Below are 23,745 nucleotides of genomic sequence, written 5' to 3' on the forward strand. Positions count from 1 at the left end.
GCAATTGGCTTATGATTTCAAAGGAGAACAGGTTAAGTTACTACCAGCAAGTGGATCAATTGAACTATTCAACAGCAACCAGACACACTGGACAGGAAGAGAAAACATATAGAGGGTATCTGAATTTCTTTTTAACAAAGACATCCAAGCACACTGCTCAGTTCTTTTAAAGCCTTAAGATACTCTCTTTACCTTACGTTATTATGGTTACCTTCCAGTTTCATGCACAGATACAAGTCACACTCACGATGAAAAGCTTTGGGGGATCTTAGGTTCCTAATCAAGACACTTTTAGACTCTAGACACCAAACTCTAATATACACACTTACTAAACCAGGATCATGGATGGAAACCCCCGACACGCAACCTAACAATGCACAAACCAATGATGTGTGATGCAGCTTTTGTAAATCCTTGAGAAAAGTTCACCTAATAAAGACATTTTTTTAAAAACTGAAATTAAACTGCAGATTTCAAGTTAAAAACATTTCTCATGAATAAAACCCTTCCTTTAAAAAGGTTTGAAAAAGCTTGATATAGGGGCACCTGGGTGGCCCAGTCCGTTAAGCATCCGACTTCGGCTCAGGTCATGATCTCGCAGTCTGTGAGTTCGAGCCCCACATCGGCTCTGTGCTGACAGCTCAGAGCTTGGAGCCTGCTTCAGATTCTGTGTCTCCACCTCTCTGTGCCCCTCCCCTGCTCGTGCTCTGTCTCTCTTGTTCTCAAAAATAAATAAAACATTAAAAAGAAAAAGCTTGATATAGGCAAAAATCCCATTTTTTAAAGAATTCTAAATAATTTGAATTACACAGAATTAAAAGTTGGTTCAATGCAAAGAACCATCCCATGTTGGAGCCAGACTCACCTTGGGAAGGGTGTTCTGTTTACGTTTCTCAGCTGTGTTCCTTTCTTCCACTGGTTAAAAGGGTCACTAACCCCCACTTACTGGTGAGCAGGTCAGCCACACTGTTCTCTAGTGTCAAAACCTGACATAATCCCCACAAGATAAAATAGCTAAATGTGTGTCCAGGTATAGTAAGCTAGTAACTATATATCAATTTACCATTTCACTTGGATTTGTCCTGGGCAACAGTCTGACCTAGAGATAAGCTTGAAATTACCCAACTTAACTCACCCATTGCCACCAAACTTAAAAATACAAAATAATACTGATTAGGCATCACAGAGATGACCTCATGACTTGAAAATTTATGCCTCAGAAGTAGAGATTATACATTAATAAATTGTATTACATCCTACTGTACGATTACATATAATATCATTATATATATATTATCTCTATCTGTATCAACATAATAGGTTTAAATAGGAAACCTGGGACATCCTTGTTAACTAAATTTTCGGATCTACTGCCCTCAGCAGATGAAAACTATTTACTAGAATGGCACAGCATTCAATGGAAATATGCTGAGGAAATAGACACCAAAAATTACAAACATCAGTTATCTTTCGAACAAACACAGGCATTAAGACTTTCATATGAACAATTAATGCCACTGAACACAGCGGCACAATATAAAAGTACTAGTTAAAATACTGAGTAACAAATGTTAATCCGATGAATACTGGAGATTCCACCTTAAACTCATGCCATCAGTCAATTAACTTGTCCAGGGAGATGTTAAAATTATTTACAGGAAAGGGTTAAGCTACTGGTCTCAAAGAAATTTCTACACGTGATCCAGACACCTAATAAATATTTGTTGAGGATTTACTTCCTCTCAGCCTCACAGAGTACTTGGTGCTATGGTAAAAAAACAACAAAAAAAAGCCTAAGTCCTCTTTTTGAGAAAACTTATATTCTAACAGGGAAAACACAGTAATCCAAGAAAGCAAGATTCAAGCAAGTGCACCCCGCGTTGGTACACATCTCTGTACTTAGCAAATACTATGACCTACATAAAAATAGCTGATAGGGAACACAGCAATGGCAATTATTTTAAGTCTGGAAGAACGGTTTACCTTAAATGCTAATTCTTTATCATCTTCAAAATTGTGGGAAGTGGTTTGGGAGGTAATTTAGCTGTATAAAATCAAGGCATTAAAAAAACACCTTAGTTATCTCTTTTAAATTATCTCTCAATTTTTCTGATTATTCCAAGGAAAAAGTCTCAGTTTGCTGCTGTTAGGTCATTTATACTTTTTTTTTTAACTTACTAATAGTTGGTTTCAGAACCTTCTGCTGAAGTCAACATCCAGCTACGAATTAACATTTTCTTCATTGTATTTACTTTCATGGCAAGCTTTTATATATAGCAAGTGACAGAATACACTTCCCTTCATAATTAATTTTAGTTAATATTTTTCTTTATATTAACTTTAAAACCCGGAGGTAGAAAAAACAAAAAAAGGGAATACTATCCTAACTACTCCCAATCACAGGCAACTTCACAGTTAACCAAGACCACCTTGCTTGCTTTCTAGGAGAAAATAAATAAACCTTGCTTAACAAGTGGTAGAAACTGCAACCGCTAAACACCTCTGTAGTTTCTACTCAACAAAATAAAGAAAATAAAGTATAGCAGTTTACTTTGGAGGATGGGGGTGCTGGGGGAGGGTGACAGCAACAGACCTCCTAACAAAGCTACTTTTATGATGCCGGAATGGGACCCGCACCCATACTTCAACTCTTTGCAAAGCCCAGACCAGTATCCTTCTCCAACACCGACCCGACAGTACTTGCTTATGTAGCCATTGCCCAGCAGACTGTAAGCTCCTTGTGGCCACAGTCCCTGCCTTTTTCAGCTTCCTAGTAACTCTGGGGCTGCTAAGTGGTTCGCCCCTTATCCCCTGCAGATACTCCTTAGGTGCTTGTTGGATAAATAAAATACACTTGGAGTTGGTCCTATACTTAACTGCTTTTCCTTAAAAGACATCCACTTAAAATTAAAACATCAGTAGTGCCTGTTCTTGGATGTTAGGCCCTACATATTTATTTGTGAATCTAGAGAATTTACCAAATTATAACTAACTACGTATAAATCCTGTATCTGAAATACAGGCCTTAAGTGTGCTGATGAAAATGCCACTAGCTTTGCATCTACTCTTTCCAAAAGGGCATTTGGTATATTTACATAGTTCAATACAATGTCAGTTTTTCTTTTAAAAACTTTATTTTAAATGGGAAAACATTCCTTTATGTTTCCACTGTCAAATCATGAACACATTATCTGTACACCACTTCTGTATAAAATCTGAGTGTACGGCATGAATATGAACCAAAAAGCCACATTAAGTTCTAACGAAGTACAGATTTCCAGTAATACACAAAACTTAAATCGCTAAACAAGGCATTTTTAAGCTAAAAATGTCTATCGCTGACTTTCCCAGCGCTCTATATACACTCACTAAGAATTTCAACATTCCATATTCTTCAGTTTTATAATCCAGGAGGACTTCATCAAGTAGGAGTCAGCTTAGTAGGGCTGACCAAATAATATAAAATTACCAAGGAGAACCACAAGGGAGATGCTCAAATCTACTCGCTAACAAAACTAGTAAGAGCCCCTTCCAGTGATGAGCTCTTACAAGGCACTAGGACACGAAGACTTTAGAATTATATAAGGATGACAGTAAGTCAGAAGTTTACAGGCAACAAGTCTGCCTAACAGGTCTGCTCAAATGTTCCTCCTCTATATTCCGCTAACAGTTTAAGGCCAAACTTGGCTCCTTCTCAGTCACTTCTAGGCTTTCCAGGGGCATCAGATGAGACTGGTCCATGACCTTCTTCAAGAGAACGTTCACAAAAACAAAGAAACACCTTCTCCAGTCTACGAATCAATTCTACGATTTTTCAAGGAAATATTAAAACCTTTAGAATAAATGCTATTAATCATTGCATTCCCCGAACCTTCTTACAACCCCATTATGTTACTCAGCCTAAGCATTACTATTTCCCCAGTAAGGAAGACAACAGAAATGACAAGGAAGGGGACAAAGGCCCAGACTCTCTCCCTTTCTACCTAGTGAGAGAGTCAGGTATTCTCATACTTGTCTCCCTATAGCATGGCCAGATCTGATTTTAAGACAAAAGCAAGGTGAAAGCTGACTTTTGGAGCAGCGCCTAAGGCAATGTGGGGCAGGGCTTCCAAGGACACCTGCTTGGGAGTAAAGTAGGCAGGTAAGTAAGTAAGGTAAGCAAGCGGGTCGCCAGAGGGATGGAGGAAGTGCGATAGGAAGGTGGGGAGTGGTAGGGGTGGTGCTGAATGGCAATACTGAGAGGCAAGGCTATCTTAACTAAGGAACGGGCAGGGGGAGTTTCTGCATGCAAAAAAAAACCAAAAAAACAAAAAAAACCACGAAAAATTAGAATATCTGCATTTAGCTTTTTCTGTACTCGTGAAGACTTGTTTCTGCTTGCTAAAATGACATTCAGGTAGAAAGCTTTCCATTAACTGGGCCTACTAACTTGTTCTAACATACACAGCACGGCATCACCACACCGTTCCCGAGGAAGGGCCCTCCTTGCGAGGTAACCAGCAGTTAATTTCAAACACATGACAATTTGTTTTGAAAGTGGCTATTGCCCAACTACTTCGAATTTTGAAATTGGGAACATAGTTATCTAAGAGCCTTTACAAAGGCGTAGCCTAGAGGATGCTTCAAAGCAACCGACAAATCAGAAGGAAGCTTACGCTGAAAACCACGTGTCTCCCGGTAGGAAGTACATTACAGTTCCCTTTCCCGAAAGTTCACTTTCCGTGTGAGCGTTAACAATGTAAATATTTCTAAATACCACGTTTCACGTCGGCGTATTTACTTGCCTCGCTCGTAAAGGAGCGGGGATTCTTTCCTTTGGGGCCGACAAGTAAAAACAATCTCCCTTAATATGAATACACGAGGTACGGAGTCAACACCCGGGGCCGTTAACTGTGCAAAGCCCGCAGGCTGGGTGCTCGGTGCCCGGCCGACAAAGTGGACGGGAGGTCCGCAGGCTGGGTGCCTGCAGGTGGGGGAGCGGCAGGCGGCTTTTCGGGCGCTTCGGAACCATCCATTCCCACCCGGTCCCCCAGGGCTGGGAGGGGGGTGGGGGGAGGGGGCTGCGGCCGCGCGGGGTCTCCGCCCGGTGTCGGGAGCAGGCCTCGCGCGGGAGCTCCTCAAACTCGGACCGTATTCCGTCCCCACCCTGGCCCCAGAGCCGGGGCTGGGCACTGCCTCCCACATTGAAAACCGCAGCTCGCGAGGCATCGAGCGGCTCTCAAAGGCGCCCCCCCAACCCCTCGGGTCAGGGGTCTCTGACCTCCCGCCATTTCTTCACATCGCCGCAGCTCCGAGCAGGAGAGAAACTCAAGGTGACACCTTCTGGACGACGGAGCCGGGTTCCGCGCCCGCGCTCCCGGGCCCCGGCTTCGCGTCAGAGCCCGGTCGCCTCACCTGGCAGCGACACACGATGTCGGCGTCCTGCGCCAGGAGATCCACCACCTTGCCTTTGCCTTCGTCGCCCCACTGCGCGCCCAGCACCACTGTCACCCGGTTCCCCCCGGGCCGCGCCCCGGGGCGGCCGCAATTGCCGTTGGGCAGGGAGGATGCCGCCGGGTGGGTCTCGGCGAACGCCATGGCTCCGGTGACGCGAGAGCCCAAAGGAGGCGCGGGCGGCGAAGAGTGCGCGAACTGAAGCGCTCTGCGGCCGCCAGCCACATGCGGAGGAAGAACGAGCCAGAGGCCGGCCCCGCCCCCGCCGGGCCGCCCCTCTCCAGCCAGGCCCCGCCCCGCGCCCCGCCACAGCCCCACTACGGGAGCGACCAGAACTGCCCCGCTAAGGCCGGCCGCAGCAGCACCGCCTGCAGGAAGAGGCCCAGGTGGCGGCAACCGCCGCCACCCGGGACTGAGGCCACGCCCCTTCCGCAGCCCGGCGCGCCACCCCAGAGGGAGCTCGCTAGCGGAAGGGGACGGGGGCGGGGCTTCGAGCGCGAATCGCCTCATCGCCCCGCCTACCCCGTCCTTCTCCCGCGATTCAAACTGGAGAGGCGCGGAGGTGCGTGCTCGAGCGTCGGACTACAACTCCCGGCATGCAACGCTCTGGGCAGAGGAGACCTTTTCTGGGGCCATGGTGTTTCCCCGTCTGCGAGTGTTCATCTTCAAATTGTTTTTTAATGACTCGTTTTTATTAAGGGACGAGATAGCGTGTGCGAAATTCAAAAGGTGGAATTACAATATACAAATGGGACAGAATTGAAATGTATAGATCTAGAACTGAAATCTAAAGGCATGGAAGTAAGAGAGATGGGTCAGGGATCAAAAAGGGCAAGTAGTCATAGAGGACATTAGAACTGAAAATCTAAAGATCAAGTAAAGTTCTAACCCTTCTCATTTTACACATTAGTAACAGAGGCTCAGAGAGGAGGAAAATACTGATGTATCATTTGTGCCAAATATTGTGATGCACTTAGCTCTTTTAAATCCCACAACCATGTAAGGTAAGTAATACTCTCTCTTATATTATAGGATTTAACTGTTAACTTGCTCTAGTGCGGGCTGAAGTGGTACCAAGAGAGCCCAAAGCCCAGGCCCTTTTTGTTTATTCCAACTCTTCGTGGTTCACTTGCGGTTAGCTTTTGGAGTAAACTGTATCGACTGCTAATATAATCTCTTCCAACTGCAACACAAATTAACGATGACATCTAATTCTGATATAAAGTTGCTTCGGAAAAAAGTGCGAATAGAGTCGCATTAAATGCAATATCTACTACGTATATACACTATACACACAGTCACGTTCTCTAATGGTACCTAGAGTGTATTTTAGTATTCTACTAGTTTTACTCAATGATTCGTTGTTGGTAAACATTGAGGACCTGAGTACTGAGGCACTGAGGACGCAAGGAGGCGTAAAGATAGTTGCAGCACTGAAGGATTCAGATTATTTGGTCTACCAACAAATAAACAGAAAACTGTGACAATTGTGTTTATCTTAGCTTTACCACAAGATTACAAACCCCTTTGTAAACCTGAAAGCTGTCATATTTCTTTGTACTCAAATGCACGATGTGACGTTGGGCCTAAAGAAGGTTCTCAATGAGTTCGCATCACTGTTCCTTTCTGTCGAACTTAAAAACCACTAACGGAGTGCTGGATCCTGGAAAGCACTGCCAGACAGGTATTTGCCATTGCAATACTTATATACAGTCACAACGATGACTTGGGCTAAAAGATGCAGTAACTTAAAAGTTTCACCTTCGTTCAGCCACCTGAGATTTCCCCGCAGTGGTTTTGCTACTTCACTCCCCAAAAGTATGGGTTCTGCCTTTCCTCCGGTCAGGTTTTACGTTTCCTCCTCCAACCACCAAGCTCAAGGAAAGCGCAGGTAGCGGCGCGCGCTGACACGCATGCGCACACGCGCTGGCCCTCGCGGGCGGCGTCCGACCCCGCCCTGTGGCGCCGGCCGGCCGCACCTCCTCCGTGGGTCGGCGGGCGCTCCCAGGGAGAGCGCGAAGCCAGGGCAGGCGCGGCGCCGGCCGTTGGGCGGACGCCACCCCGGCGCCATGTCTGCCCAGGGAGTGGCGGTGCTGTTGTCGTGGCTGAGCTGCTGTGGCTCGGCCCTGTGGAGGTAGAGAGACGCCTGTGGCGCCCTGGGACACCGGACGGGGGCGCCCCCGCGCCGCGGCGTCCTGGTCCACCCGCCCCTGCGGACCAGCGTCTGGAGCCCCAGCTCCCGCTCCGGCCCCGGGCCCTGTCGCCCGCTTCCAGCAGTTTTCCAGGAACCAAGGCGGGAATGGGGGGCGGCGTTAGGGCTCTGCTCCACCAGGGTTTTGGTGACTCCGCGTGGCTGTCCAGTGGACAGCTGGGCCCCCGCGAGTCCGTAAACTCGTTTCCTCCTGCTGAGCTCTTGTTCCGCCCGGAGACCAGTGGAGCAAATGAGAACCCAGCAGTCGCCACCGGGGAGTCGAGGCAGAGAGCGAGGGCACTCCCCTAGGATGACGAGGTGGTTGATGGTTCTGGGACTTTGTAAGCGTCCATTTTTTCCCCTCTATAAGGTGAAGAAAATAAAACCTGTTCAATGGGGTGGTCGTGAGGCTTGAACGCAAAGTTATACTTAGCGCCCAGCATAGGCCTGGCGAACACTGAATCAAAACAAGTATAGGGGATGTTACTAAGGAGGCCTGTGAATGCTCGGTGTTTATAAACTTGATGTTGTACCCCAGAGGTCATCAAACATTTCTGTAAAGGGCCAGATAGTAAATATTTTGGGCTTTCCAGGTGATGCAGTCAACTCTGCTATCTTAGGGATTCACGCACACCGGTGGGTGTGGCTGTGTGCCAATGAATTTTTATTTTAAAAACAAACAGGTGGAATTGGACCTGTAAGGCATGGTTTGCCACCCCCTGGTCTACATTCATAATTGGCGAGAATGCTAAATTTCATTGAGATAATTAGTGAAGACAAAGTTGCAAGCAAAATTCAGGGTAGATGTCTTAAGTCTTCCTTTCCTCCAGGTCTAAGAGATATTTACCTAAATTTTCTAAGAGCATTAACGTTTTGTTTTTGACATATCTTGTCTCAATGGACTTGGCTTTCTTTAATCTAAGGTAGGACTGCAGTCATTTCTTTCTCCTTATGAATCCAGATCCATTTTCCAGTTCCATTTGTTGAATATCATTTCTGTCCTACACAAAACGTCCCTATGCACTAATGTCTAATTCAGGGTTCACTGTTCCTATTTGGAGAAGAAATTACTTTTAGTATTTATATTTGACCTTTTCCTCCACAGGTATACCAGTAACAGCCCAAGCTACCACATTTTTAGTACCAGAAGTACTGTAAGTGTTTAATTTTTTTAAAACTATAGTCAAGAATTATTATACTGCAAAGAGCAGTATTTTATACTCAGTTGTATACTGAAGTAGCATTCATTTTTATTTGATTTTTTTGGTCTCATTTATCATCCTAATATAAATCCCCTTTTCAACAAATGTCCTTAAATACGTATGTAGCAAAAATAAATAGTGTGATTTTGATTTTTTGTGGTTTAATATTCACAAATACGCTGGCTACACAATATATTGTATAAACTATTGAACATGAAAGATAGTGCTATTAATATTTATGCTGAGACAGCAGGTATGAATTGGAACTGCCTAGACAAACACAAACACCGATGTATGGTCCCCAAAGCTGCAGATTTCATTCTCTGTATTACTTTTTTTATTCAGTACTTTGTCTACTTCATTTCTTCCGAATGCTGCCTGCTTACTAGTGTGTGTCTGTTTGATTTGATTTATATATTCCTCCTAATGATGGACACAAGGCTTTCTATAGCCACAGACAATACTGTGAGGAACACCCTTCTACGTGTCCTTTTACAGATCTGTGCAAAAATTTTTCAGTTATGCTTGCCGAGACATACGGAAAGCAGATGCCTAATTTAATTAAATTCTGCAAGATTGTTCTTAAATGGCAATCACAATTTCTACTCTCACCTAGTGCACATCTTCACCAAAGTCTGGTATTACTGAATTTTCTCTTTTCACCAATGTCATGAGTATGTGCTACTAGATTATCACTGTTATTTTCAATTCTCTGATGGCGAGTGATTTTGAGCATCTCTTACATATTTCCACAGGCTCCTCTTTTGAATTGCCTGGTCATAACCTTTTGCCCATTTTCCATTTAATTTTATGCCCTTTTCTTCTTGATTTACAGAGTACTGTATACATGCCACTCTCTACATTAGTTGAATATTGGTTTTAAATGTTTCAGTTATCAGGGCACCTGGATGACTCAGTTGGTTAAGTGTCCAACTCTTGATCTCAACTGAGGTCTTGATCTGAGAGTTGTGAGTTCAAGCCCTACGTTGGGCTTTGCACGGAGAGTGAAGCCTACTTGAAAAATGTCTGAGATATCATTGTCTTGTTTCTCATCTACTCATCTAACCATTAACTTTGTCCATGGATAGTTTATTTAAAACAACAACAACAAAAAAGCCGATTTTTGTTGAACCATACCACTCCCCCTCCTTCACACACACACTTTTTGACCTTGTACTTTCTACATTTTTTGGAGTCTTTTTTAAAAATATTTATTTATTTTTGAGAGAGAAACAGAACATGAGCAGAGGAGGTGCAGAGAAAGGGAGGCATAGAATCTGAGACAGGCTGCAGACTCTAAGCCGTCAGCACAGAGCCCAACATGAGACTTGAACTCACAAACTGTGAGATCATGACCTGAGCCAAAGTTGGGTACTTAACCAACTAAGCCACCCAGGTGCCCCTGGAGTCTTACTTAAGAAAAATCTTCTCCTACCTGGAGTTACAAATATATTTATCCTATTTTTTCTTTTACATGCTTTATGTCTGGACTTTTCAAATATAGGTCAGAAATCGATCTGGAGTCCACTTGTATATAATAAATATGCATTCACATTACTTTCTCCATGAAATGAACCACCATCAGTTAAACTACTTACTGTTTTTGTCAACATCTATATACAGAAAAATACAGAAAAATAGTAGAAAAACAATTAGTTTGTTTAATGTCACTGCAATTTAGTTTTAATGCTGTCTACTCTTCCCTTGAATTAACATGCCATAATATAGGCATCATTTTATTCTAGATAAGCAACTGGAAGGTTTCCATTTTTAGTCTGCTACCATTAGGGCTACTATTAACATTTTTATGCCTATCTTCTGATTAACATATATATGTATTTCTGCTGGGTATAAAACTAAGAGTGAAATTGGTAAGTCCTGAGGAATATGCATGTGTTCAGCTTTAGTGCGTGATGCAAAAGATTTTTATAAAGTAATTGTATCAGTTTATACTTATATTCTACCTATGTTTATATATGTATATAAAAATATATATAATTGTATTCACATTACTCAAAATCAGGCAAAAGGAATCTATATGAACTGTCATTTGTTTTTAAATCAATTGCTATCCATTTCTTATCAAATCTGTACTTACTACATAAATTGTTATTTGTAGCTAATTTCTTTATTATCATTTATTTCATCTTTGTTACTTGAACTGCTTTGCTCTATTATTGACCATTTTATTAGCCATTTTAAAAATCTCTTGTTTTTCCTCTGTAATCTCTACACCCAGCATAGGGCTTAAACTCATAACCCCAAAATTAAGAGTCACATGCTCCACCAACTGAGGCAGCCAGGCACCCCCTAAAAATCTCCTTTCTTGATCTCTACTGTTTCTTTATCATTTTTAGGGTGGTGACAGAAATGTATCATCTTTAATTGACAATTGGTAACCAAAATTGTGGTATTATGTCCTTATAGAAACACCAATTGGGAGGCAGAGTTTGAGTCTCCACAAAGAAGGTAGACAAAATGCAAGAGAGTAGATGCTAACACCAGTGATAGAGCAGCTCCCTTGCAAGTGATATTCAGAGAAAGAAATTAATAAGTGTGCAGAAGACACTTGAGGGATTAAGCATTTCGTAAATCTTCTTAATGGAAAGCATTTTAAAACAATTTCTCTCTACCTATTTGCTTTTCTGGGAGCTTTGGCCTAAGGGGCAGGATTCAGGCTTAACACACGCCCAGGAACTTATGAAGTGCTCTGAGTTGGAGTCCATCACTCTATTTTCCCTCTGTCTCACTACAGCTTGCCAGTATTTCCCAGAAAGGAGCTGATGCATTTGTCTAGAGCCTAGTTTTTTAACCCAGGGGACACCTTCAGATTTCCTGGCCCTGGTGGCCAGGGAAGGTTAAACTTATAATGCCATAGGACTATATATTTGTATACTTTAAAAGCTACTGCTTGAGTGTCTGGCTTCCAGTCAACATGAATCTAGGTGTTGACTGAGATCTTCCCTTTGGGAAAATGACAGGACTTGGAACATCTTAACTACTGGGAGTTATTAAAAGTAAAGTAGGCTTCTTAGACAATCACAAAGTTTTGAAGGACAACCAAAATGTAGGGCAAGGTTAAATGATAAGATTCATCTTTTACACAAGGCCACTTCATCAAGACTAGAAGAGGTAGTTATTTTATCTAATGCATAGAAACAAACACAAGAGAGTCAAGAAAATAGAAGAAATAGAGGAATATGTTCCAAACAAGAGAATAAGATAAAATCTCAGGGGGGAGGGAGAGTGGGGGGGGAGAACCTTATTGAATTGGAGATAAGTAATTTGCCTGATAAAGAGTTCAAAGTGATATTCATAAAGATGCTCTTTGAACTCAGGAGAAGAATGGATGAACACAAAACTTCAGCCAAGAGATAAAAAATAAAAGAATATACCAAAGAGAACTAACAGAGCTGAAGGATACAGTTATTGAATGGAAAGGTACACCACAGGGTTCAGTAGAAGACTAGACAAGGCAGAAGAAAAAACATATGTGAACCTGAAAACAGAGCAGTGGAATTCACCCAAACAGAGCAATAAAAAGAAAGAAGAGTGGGGAAAAATTAAAGATATCTTAAAGGATGTACAGAATAACATCAAGTGGATGAATGTTCACATTATAGGGACCCAAAAGGAGAAGAGAGAAAGGGGCTGAAATTTTTTTAAAAAAATAATGACTGAAACTTCCCTAACTTGGGAAGGGGAACAGACATCCAGATCCAGGGAGCCCAGAGAGTTCCAAATAGGATGAATCCAAAGAGACCCCATCAAAGAAATATTATAATGTAAATATTGAAAGTTAAACACAAGAGAAAAACCACTTTTGTTATATACAAGGGAAACCCCATTAGGCTATCAGTAGATTTTTAAGCAGAAACATTGCAGGTCACCAATCACAGCAGTTTCCTACTTGACACATCCCCAAAGGCAAGGGAATCAAGAACAAAAATGAACTAATGGGACCTCATCAAGATAAAAAGCTTCTGCACTGCAAAGGAAACAAACAAACAAAAAACTAATAGGCAACTGACAGAATGGGAAAAGATAGTGGCAAATGGCATATCGGATAAAGGGCTAGTATCCAAAAGTTACAAGGAACTCCCCAAACTCCATACCCAAAAAACAAATAATCCAGTGAAGAAATGGGCAGAAGACTTGAATAGACACTTCTCCAAAGAGGACATTCAAATGGCCAATAGGCACATGAAACGATGCTCAGCATCACTCATCATCAGGGAAATACAAATCAAAACCACACTGAGATACCACCTCACACTGGTCAGAGTGGCTTAAATAAACAAATCAAGAGACTATAGATGCTGGTGAGGATGTGGAGAAACAGGCATCCTCCTACACTGTTGGTGGCAATGTAAACTGGTGCAGCCACTCTGGAAAACAGTGTGGAGGTTCCTCAAAAAACTATCAGTAGAACTCCACTATGACCCAGCAATAGCACTGCTGGGGATCTACCCAAAAGATACAGAGGTGCTGATGCATAGGGGCACATGTACCCCAATGTTCATAGCAGTACTTTCAACGATAGCCAAATCATGGAAAGAGCCTAAATGTCCATCAACTGATGAATGGGTCAAGAAGATGTGGTGTATATATACAGTGGAATACTACAGGACAATGAGAAAGAATGAAATCTGGCCATTTCTAGCAAAGTGGATGGACCTCAAGGGTGTCATGCTAAGCGAAATAAGTCAGGCAGAGAAGGACAGCCTACTATATGTTTTCACTCATAGGTCTAACAGGAAAAATCTAACAGGACCATGGGAAGGGGAAAGGGGGAAAGAGTTGGGGAGAGAGAGTGAGGCAAATCATGAGAGACTTTTGAATGCTGAGAACAAACTGAGGGCTGAAGGGGGGGGAAGGGGAAGGGCAAGGGGGAGGTGGTCATGGAGAGGGACAGTTATGGGGAAGAGCACTGGGTGATATATGGAAACCAATTTGGTAATAAGCTATTTTAAAAAAAAGAAAAAAATTGTAAAAAGACAAAAACAACATTGGAGGTCAAAAGGGAATGGCACAATATATTCAAAGTTCTGAAAGGGAAAAAAAAAAAAAAACCTTCCCTACAAGAATACTCTGTGTAGCAAAGTTGTCATACTGAATTGAAGGAGAAATAGATTTACAGATAAGCAAAAGCTAAAGGAATTCATTATCACAAATTAGCCTTACAAGAAATGTGAAAGTGACTTTTTATGCTGGAGGAAAAAAGGTGCTAATTAGTAATAAAATATGAAAGAATAAATCTCACTGGAAAGGTAAATATATAGTAAAAGTATATGCTAGTGTGAAGGCTAAAAGATAAGAGTACTAAAAATATAATTAAGAGATGTACAAGATAAAAATGTAAACTATGGCATCAAAAACAACGTGCAAGGGGTTAGTAAAAATGAAGCACTTTAGATTGTGATCAACTTACTTAAAATACACTGTTAAAATTTTTTTTTCAAATGTTTTTAATTTATTTTTGAGAGACAGAGACAGAGCATGAGCTGGGGAGGGTCAGAGAGAGAGGGAGATACAGAATCCGAAATAGGCTCCAGGCTCTGAGCTAGCTGTCAGCACAGAGCCTGACGCAGGGCTTGAACCCACAACCGTGAGATCATGACCTGAGCTGAAGCTGGATGCTTAACCGACTGAGCCACCCAGGCGCCCCTAAAATACACTGTTAAAAGATTTTGTGTGTAAGCCTCATGGTAACCACAAAACAAAAAAACCAATAGTAGATACACAAAAGATAGGGAAGAAGGAGTCTGACTATGCCACAATAGAAAGTCAACAAAACACAAAGAAAGAGAGAAGGAAACACAGAGAAACTACAAATCAGCCAAAATACAGTTAACAGAATAGCATAAGTACCACCATACCTCATATTATTCTTCTTTCTCAGGATTGCTTTGGCTCTTCAGGGTCTTCTGTAGCCCATACACGTTTTAATATTATTTGTTCTAGTTTTGTGAAAAATGCTATTGGTGTTTTAATAGCGATTGTACTGAATCTGCAGATTGCTTTGGATAATATGGACATTTTGACAATATTAATTCTTCTAATCCATGATAATTAAATATCTTTCCATTTGTTTCTGTCACTTTTAATTCTTTCATCAGTTTTCATAGTTTTCAGAGTACAAGTCTTTCACCTCTTTTGTTAAGTTTATTCCTAGGTATTTTATTTTTTTTAATGCAATTGAAAATGATGTTTTTCAAATTTCTCTTTCTTTGTCTTTATTGTTAGTATTTTATTGTTAGCAAATAGCACAGAGTTATGTATATTAAGTTTGTATTCTGTAACTTTACTGAATTGGTTTATTCCTTCTAGTAATTTTTTAGTGGAGTCTCTAGGATTTTCTATATAAAGTATCACATGGTCTGCAAATAGTGACAGTTTAACTTTTTTTCCCTTCTTTACCAATATACATGCATCTTTTTCTTTTTCTTGTCTCATTGCTGTGCTAGGACTTTGAGCACTATGTTGAATAAAAGTGATGAGAGCAGACATCCTTGTCTTGTTCCTGTTTTTAAAGGAAAAGCTTTCCATTTTTCACCATTGAGTATGATGTTAGCTGTGGGTTTTCCTATTTGGCCTTGATTATATTGAGGTGTGTTGCCTCTAACCCCATTTTGTTGAAAATTTTTGTCATGAATCTTGTCAAATGCTTTTTCTGCATATACTGAGATGATCATATAGTTTTCTCCCTCATTTTCTTGAAGTCATTTATGATATTGATTGACTTACAGATAGTGAACCATCCTTGCATCCCAGGAATAAATCCCATCTGATCATGGTAAGTGATCTTTTAATTTACTGTTTTATGCAGTTTGCTAATATTTTGCTGAGGATTTTGCATCTGTGTTCATCAGGCCTGTTGGCCTGTAGTTTTTTGTTTTGTTTTGTTGTGGTGTCATTGTCTGTTTTTGATATCAGGGTAATGTTTGGACTTATGGAATATATTTAGAAGCTTTCCTCCTCCAATTTTTGGGAATAGTTTGAGGGAAATGGGTATTAAATTTTCTCTAAATGTCTGGTAGAGTTAATCTATGAATACATCTGATCCTGGATTTTTATTTTGTGCTAGTTTTTTGATTACCAATTCAATTTGTTACTTGTAATTGGTCTTCTCAGGTTTTCTACTTCTTCCTTGTTTAGCTTTGGAAGATTATTTAAATTTATCCATTTCTTCCAGGTTTCTTGGCATATAACTTTTCATAGTATTCTCTTATAGTCCTTCGTATTCTGTGGTGTCAGTTGTTATTTCTCCTCTCTCACTTCTGACAATATGCATTCTAACTGGTGTGGAGTGAGTTCACTGTAGATTTAATTTACATTTCCCTGATGACTAGTGATATTGAGTACTTTTTCATGTTGCTGTTGGCAATCTGTAGATCTTCTTTGGAAAAATGTCCATCTAAATCCTCTGCCCATTTTTAAATCAAATTGTTTGCTATATCCAATTTTATGTTGTAGCTTGTATGAGTTTTTTAAAATATATTTTGGATGTTAACCCCTTATGAGATAGCTGATTTATAGATATTTTCACCTATTTGGTACATTGCCTTTTCATTTTATTGATTATTTCCTCTGCTGTGAAAAATTTTTGTAGTCTGTTGTAGTCCTGTTTGTTTATTTTTGTCGTTGTTGCCTTTGTTTAAAAAAAAAAAAAGTCATCTCCAAGACCAGAATCAAAGAACTTACTGCCTGTGTTTTCTTCTCAGAGTTTTATGGTTTTAAGTCTTTTATTCAGGTCTTTAATCCATTTTGAGTTAATTTTTGTATATGGTATAAAACAGTGGTCTGCTTTCATTTTTTGCATATGGTTATCAACACCCTTTATTAAAAAGACTGTCCTTTTCCCACTGTCTATTCCTGTCTCCTTTGTTGCAAATTAATTGAGCATATATGCATGGGTTTATTTGTGGGCTCACTATTCTGTTTCATCAATCTCTGTGTTGTTTTTTTAATGTTATTTTTAAGAGAGAGCACAAGCAGGGGAGGGGCAGAGAAAGAGGGTGGTAGAAGATCCAAAGCGGGCTCTGCACTGACAGAAGTGAGCACATTTGGGACTCAAACTCATGAACTGTGAGATCATGACCTGAGCCAAAGTTGGACACCCAACCAACTGAGCTATGTAGGCATCCCTCTCTCTATAATATTTTTTAAAGTTTACTTACTTATTTTGAGAGAGAGAGAGCAAGCACGCAGGGGAAGGGTAGAGAGAGGGAGACAGAGAATCCCAAGCAGGCTCTGTGCTCACACTCTGTCTCTCTCTCCCCTTCAAAAATAAGTGAACAGTAATTTTTTTAAAAAAGCAACCCTAAGACTCTTTAAAAAAAAAAAAAAGACCGTAGCCAAGGTAATGAGACAAGAAAATGAAATAAAGACATCCACATTGGAAAGGAAAATAATTACTTTTATTTGCAGATGATATGATTAATATAAAAAGCCCTAATGAATCCACTAAATTTTTTTTAAAGTACTAAGTGAGTTTAGTAATTTCATATGGAAATTGACATGGAAGTTCAAGAAAAAAGAATACATAAAACATTTTTGAAAAGAGCAATGTTGAAAGACTCACAGTTCCTGACTTTAAAACTTTACAAAGCTGCAGCAATTGAAGGGCACATGGATGGCTCAGTTGGTTGAGTATTTGACTCTTGGTTTTGGCTCAGGTCATGATGTCATGGTTCATGGGTTCAAGCCCCACATATCTCTTCACGCTGACAGAGCCTGCTTTTTTCTTCTTTATTTATTTCACTTACATTCTCTTGATTGTTTTTCTACCTTTCTTCACGGCCTTTTGTTCAGTTTTTATTCACACATAATTTCCCACCAGTAACTTTTAATTTAATCTTCATTTCCCTTTTCATCATCTATTTCATGTCAACTCTTTATGTTTCATTCCTAGCTTATGAATTTACTTTATCTCAATTCCAGTATAAATGTTATATTTGTTTCAGGAGTACAACAAAGTGATTTGCCTACTTAATGAATTTATAACTCCAGATTTTTCTTTCTTTTATCATCAAATGCTTGTTTGAAGATATTTAATTCAGTTGAATATCAGTTTGCTGTTTTCTGATTTTTGTTTGGTGTTTTGAAGGGAATTTTACTAACTGAAATGTTTTTGTTTTTATTTTCTATTCTCTTAGAGTGGCTTTTTATAGATAAAGTCTGATTATATATTTGAATTTTATGGGCACTTTGGCAGCTTAAGTTGGTTTGAAGGATTCCTAGATGAACTTAACTTCTCTCGTTGTAGCAAAGTGCAGTTTCCTTAACTGATGGCTTTTTATTGGGAGTGTTGCATCTCCATGGTGGTTTGGTTTGGTTTGGTTTTTTGACTTACCTTATCCAAAATTTCCCCTCTTGATTCTTCTTCCCTTCACCACTCACTCACCAAAGGATGCTTCCCTTTCCTGTATCTTCTCTGCTGAGGTGACACCTTTCTGAGGGTCCCACCGTGAGTCTCACATGCTTTTAATTCCTGTCCTGAGGGTGCTCTGATCTTCTAGGATGTTTTTCTCTATTATATTTTTGCACCTAGGGAGTGCTTTCTCTCTCTGTGGGTGATCTGAATTTAGTCTTAACCTTCTGTTTGCTGTTTTTTCCCTCCAGTGTTTCGGAAGCCTCCTCACTCTATGAAGTATTATGATAGGAGCTTGAGTGACAATTCTGCTAAAGATAGTTGATTTTTCTACTTAAAGGTTTGTCAACCTTTGTAGTGTGCTTTGTCTTCTTGCTATGCTGTAATGTAGACTTTTCTGGGTTTTATCTGTTGATCTGTGTGTCTTTTTGGAAATGGGTGGAGAGAGTTGAACTTACGTGACCACCATTACCTGCTAACGATAATCCCCCCACCACTCCTGTTGTGATGCACTGTCAGACTACAGTAATTAGCAACTATATCCTTTTTCTAACACCCACCATGCAGACATGGTTCCACACAAAAAATCTTATGTAATACTTAGCCTCAGTCTTTACGCTGATGTCTCTGCAGGCATTTTGATGGTCTAAAGCTCTTCTTCTAGCAGATTCTTCAGGAAGGGCTCAAAGAGTAATATTTCCTGAATTATTTTATGGTCATAAGGGCTTATTTATGGATTTGATATCTGAAAGGTATTAGTGTTTCTGGATATAAAAAGTATTGACTTCTGTTTTATTTCCTTTTACATATGTTACTTTATTGTCTCTGACATAAATTGTTGCTTCCAAACGGTCTGGTGGAAATATGATTTTCTTTCCTTTATGAATAACATGTGTGTTTTTGTTGTTTTAGTTATTCTTGTTGTTTTGGTTAGGATCCCCAAACTGTTTCTTTTTAAGCCCAGTGCTTTTTATTAATATAAGTCCTGGTTGTTTTTACTTTTTTAATTATTCTTAATTATTTTTTGTAGATATGAGCTGTCCCTTTTTTTTTAATGTTTTATTTATTTTTGAGAGAGAGAAACAGAGCATGAGTCAGGAGGGGCAGAGAGAGAGGGAGACACAAAATCAGAAGCAGGCTCCAGGCTCTGAGCTGTCAGCACAGAGCCCGATGCAGGGCTCGAACCCACGAATGTGAGATCATGACCTGAGCCAAAGTCAGAGGCTTAACCAACTGAGCCACCCAAGTGCCCCGAGCTGTCCCTTTTTAATATATTTTCTGAAGTTATTTTATTTCACATATTAGTCTTGACTTATAGTCAGCATTGATGTTTTTGTTCTGTTCTAAACATTTTGGTTTTCTTCTTCAGGGTCTCCCAACTATATATACTTTGGATTTTTTTTTTTTTGCCTGTCTTTTATATTTGTCACTTACTCTTGAATTACTTTTTATCTCTTTTATTCTTAAAAAGCAATTTATCTCAAGGCCCTATCTACTGCTTATTCAGAGTTGTGTTTTTCTTTTTCTTTTTTTCAGTTGTGTTTTTTTCTAATTTGGTCTCTTTATGAAATGACTTTTTCTTTTATTTCTATATTTTTCCTGAGTTCTAGCTTATTTATGAATTTCCAATTCTGACTTATATTGTTCTTTCGTAACTTCTATCACTTCCTTATTTATTTTGCCTCCTTTCGAAATAGTAGATGTATCAGCCAGTGTTCTCATAGAGAAACAGAACCATTTTAGAATGTTTGCATATTTATATTAAGAGATTTATTTTAGGAAATCAACCACTGTGATCATGGGAACTTGCAACTCTGAAATCTTTAGGTCAGGCCAGCAAGCTAGAAATTCAGGCAAGAGTTAAGGCTGCAGTGATGAAGCAGAATTTCTTCTCCAGGAAACCTCCATTTTTTCTGAAGGTTTCCTATTGATGGAAAAGACCCCATCCACATATTAAAGATATTCTCTTTTAGTTAAATCAACTGATTGGAAATGTAAGCCACATCTATAAAATATCTTCACAGACAACCTAGGTTAGAATAAATAACTGTGTACTATAATCTAGCCGAGCTGATACATAAAACTAACCCTCATATTAAGTTATAGCCTTCATTTATTCATGGTGTATGTTCTTGTAGTTATTCTCTTCATATTTTCCTTTTCTTGTGATAACTATGTGGAATTAGACTGTGATCCTTTTTCTGTTGCTTTTTTTATGTGAAATTAATTTTCCAGATCTTTAAGGAGGATGGGTCAAAATAACTTTTCTAACTTCATGGCTGTAGAATTACCTCTTCGGTTGTTTTGTAAACTATCCAAAAATTAAGGCTAATACTTTCTGAGATCTCCAGATTCTGTTTCTCGCTCTCATTTATCTGTAGTTTCTCTTTCCTTTGTCTTTATTGTCCTTTTCCAACTTTATTGGGATTCTTTTCCCTGTATTTTTTATTACAGATCCTTGTCCTAGAAGGTATCTTTGGGTCCTTGGTTTAGGTGTTCCTGGGTCCTAGTTTCTGCTCTTTCAGATATTATCATGGACTTCCTGGACTTACTTAGAAATGGAAAAGTGCAACAACCCTTCTGGTTAGAGTTGCTATCCTCCAAATGTCCTGCTATGGTTTCCACTGAAGACCTATCTATCACTGATTTAGGTGCTCTTCCTTTCTAAGGTCTACCATATTTGCTTTCTTTTGCTTCCTTATGCTCATATCATGTGACTCTGGTTGTTTTAGCTGGTTTGTTCTAGCCCACTTATATTCTGGGATTTTAAGGGATACCTTGTCACCAAGTTTTATTATTGACATTGTCCAGTGTTGTTTTGTTTTGTTTTATTAGTACTATTCTAATTGTTCTTTCTCTGCTTATGAGGAAATTTGAGTAGATTGAAAAACTACATCACTACTAACCCTCCCCAATTTGTTTTCTTTTTTAAACTCTTCTTTTTTCCTCTTTTTTATAGGCTTTCTTTTACTTTTTTGGGGGTTCTCTGTTATTTTATTAGCATCTTATACTGAAAACCAAGTTTATTCACTTTCAAACTACCTTATTTCTTTTGTATATATTGAAGCTATAAATTTCATTTTAGGAGTTATTTATACTAAATACTACATTTTGGTAACATTGAATTCTTTCATTGTTTATTTATAAATATTTTGTCATTTCCTTTGTGATTTCTCCTTTACTCCATGAATCATTCAGAAGTAAAGTTTGGGTTTTCTATTTTAAAAATTGCACATTTCATAAGATTTTCTCTGTCTAAATGTATGAGACATTCTAATTCTATTTCATTAATATCAAAGACATAGTATGTGAGATGATAATTTTTGAGATTGGCTAAGACTAATTTTGTAAATATGGCCAATTTTGATAAACGTGATAAATGCTCTGTGTAAGACTGGAAAGAATATACTTTGTACTGGTAAACTTTAGGAATTGTGTGTGTGTGTGTGTGTGTGTGTGTGTGTGTGTCTTTTTCAGATTTATCTGTAGTTTGAGAAAAGTGTATCAAAAATCTACCACTGTATTTGTGACTTTTAAATTTTTCCTAGTAATTCTATCAAATTTTTGCTTTATATAGTTCAAGGCAATCCCTATCAAAATACCAACACCATTTTTTACAGAATTAGAATAAATAATACTAAAATTTGTATGGAACCACAAAAGACTCAAGTAGCCAAAGCAACATTGAGAAAGAACAAAACTAGAGGTATCACAATCCCAGGCTTCAAGCTACACTACAAAGATGTAGTAATCAAAACAGTATGGTACTGGCACAAAAACAGACAAAAATATCAATGGAGCAGAATAGAAAGCTCAGGAATAAACCAATTCATCTCTGACAAAGAAGGCAAGATTATACAATGGGGAAAAGACAGTATCTTCAACACATGGTGCTGGGAAAACTGGGCAGCAATGTGCAAAAGAATAAAATGGGACCACTTTCTTATACCATACACAAACATAAGCTCATAAAAATTCTAGAAGTGATCATAGGCAATAATGTCTCTGATGTCAGCTGTAGCAACATTTTTCTAGATATGTCTCCTAAGGCAAGGAAAACAAAAGCAAACATAAACTATGGGAACTACATCAGAATAAAAGGCTTTTGCAATGCACAGAAAACCATTACAAAACAAAAAGACAACCTACTGAATGAGAGAGGATATTTGCAAATGATATATCTGATAAGGGGTTAATATCTAAAACATATAAAGAGCTTATACAACTCAACACACACACACACACACACACACACATACACACACACAGAGTCCAATTTTAAAATGGGCAGATGACCTGAATTGACTTTTTCCCAAGGACCTACTACAGATGGCCAAGAGAGATGTGAAAAGATGTTCAACATCACTCATCATCAGGGAAATGCAAATCAAAACCACAATGAGATATCACCTCACACCTGTCAGAATGGCTAAATTCAAAACACAGCGAACAACAAGGGTTGATGAGAATGTGGAGAAATAGGATTCCTTGTGCACTGATGGTGGGAATGCAAACTGGTGCAGCCATGTGGGCAAGAGTGTGGAGAGATTTTAATAAATTAAAAACAGAAATACCATATGATCCAATAATTCTACTACTGGGTATTTGCCCAAAGAAAACAAAAACACTAATTCAAAAAGATGTATGCCTCTCTATATTTACTGCAGCATTATTTACAACAGCTAAGATACAGAAGCAGCCTAAGTATCTGTGACTGGATCAATGGACAAGGAAGATTACTTATCAATAGATGAATGGATAAGAAACACACATATATACTGGAATATTACACAGTCATACAAAAGGATGAAATCATGCCATTTGAAACAACATGGGTGGGCCTAGAAGGTGTGTTAAAGTGAAATAGGTCAGACTGAGAAATAAGTCCTATGATTTCAGTCATATGTGGAATCTTAAGAAACAACAACAGCAACAACAAAGAAGAAACAAAAAGCAGAGTCAGACCTATAAATACAGAGAATAAACTGAGGGTTACCAGAGGAGAGGGTGACAGGTTGGGCACAATGAGTAAAGGGGAGTGGGAGATACAGGCTTCTAGTTATGAAATGAATAACTCAAAAGAGTAAAAGACACAGCATGAGGAATTTGTCAATGATATTGTAATCATTGTCTCTTATGAGACAAATGGTAGCTACACTTGTGGTGAACAGAGCATAATAAAAAATTGTGGAATCACTATGTTGTATACCGGAAACTAATGTAACATTGTGTGTCAACTGAACTAAACATTTTTTTGCTTTATATATTTCAGGATTATGTTATGGTAATTTTTTTCTCTCTTTTCTTCTTATACACTGTCATTGATCCTATCATTTCAAACTTATGAGGTAGCTGGTATTATAATCCCCATTTTACAACCAAAGACACTGATATACTCTTCATATATATATATATATATATATATATATATATATATATATATATATATACATGAAATGTGTACATATTATAAAGCTGTTACTCTAAAGGTGAAACTGGGTCCCAACGCTGGCTCAAGAAGAGACCAAAGTTGAGACTAAGACTGA

At 39.2% G+C, this 23,745-nt stretch overlaps 2 protein-coding genes across 2 annotated transcripts in view; one reads left to right on the forward strand and one right to left on the reverse strand.

Annotated features, from left to right (window-relative positions):
- Positions 1-5,697, reverse strand: part of ADSS2 (adenylosuccinate synthase 2) — a 32,639-nt gene extending 26,942 nt beyond the window's left edge. Inside the window, exon 1 of the mRNA XM_029934849.1 lies at positions 5,395-5,697. Coding sequence (XP_029790709.1) covers positions 5,395-5,577 — 183 coding nt within the window. The 5' untranslated portion in view covers positions 5,578-5,697. The remainder of the gene's footprint in view (positions 1-5,394) is intronic.
- The window catches only part of CATSPERE (catsper channel auxiliary subunit epsilon), a 136,136-nt gene continuing 118,049 nt past the window's right edge, over positions 5,659-23,745 (forward strand). The window contains exons 1-4 of the mRNA XM_029933340.1: positions 5,659-5,995; positions 6,490-6,503; positions 7,280-7,908; positions 8,664-8,778. Coding sequence (XP_029789200.1) covers positions 5,659-5,995; positions 6,490-6,503; positions 7,280-7,908; positions 8,664-8,778 — 1,095 coding nt within the window. The remainder of the gene's footprint in view (positions 5,996-6,489; positions 6,504-7,279; positions 7,909-8,663; positions 8,779-23,745) is intronic.

This window comes from Suricata suricatta, chromosome 3, assembly GCF_006229205.1.
Source record: "Suricata suricatta isolate VVHF042 chromosome 3, meerkat_22Aug2017_6uvM2_HiC, whole genome shotgun sequence".
Classification (NCBI taxonomy): Eukaryota; Metazoa; Chordata; class Mammalia; order Carnivora; family Herpestidae; genus Suricata; species Suricata suricatta.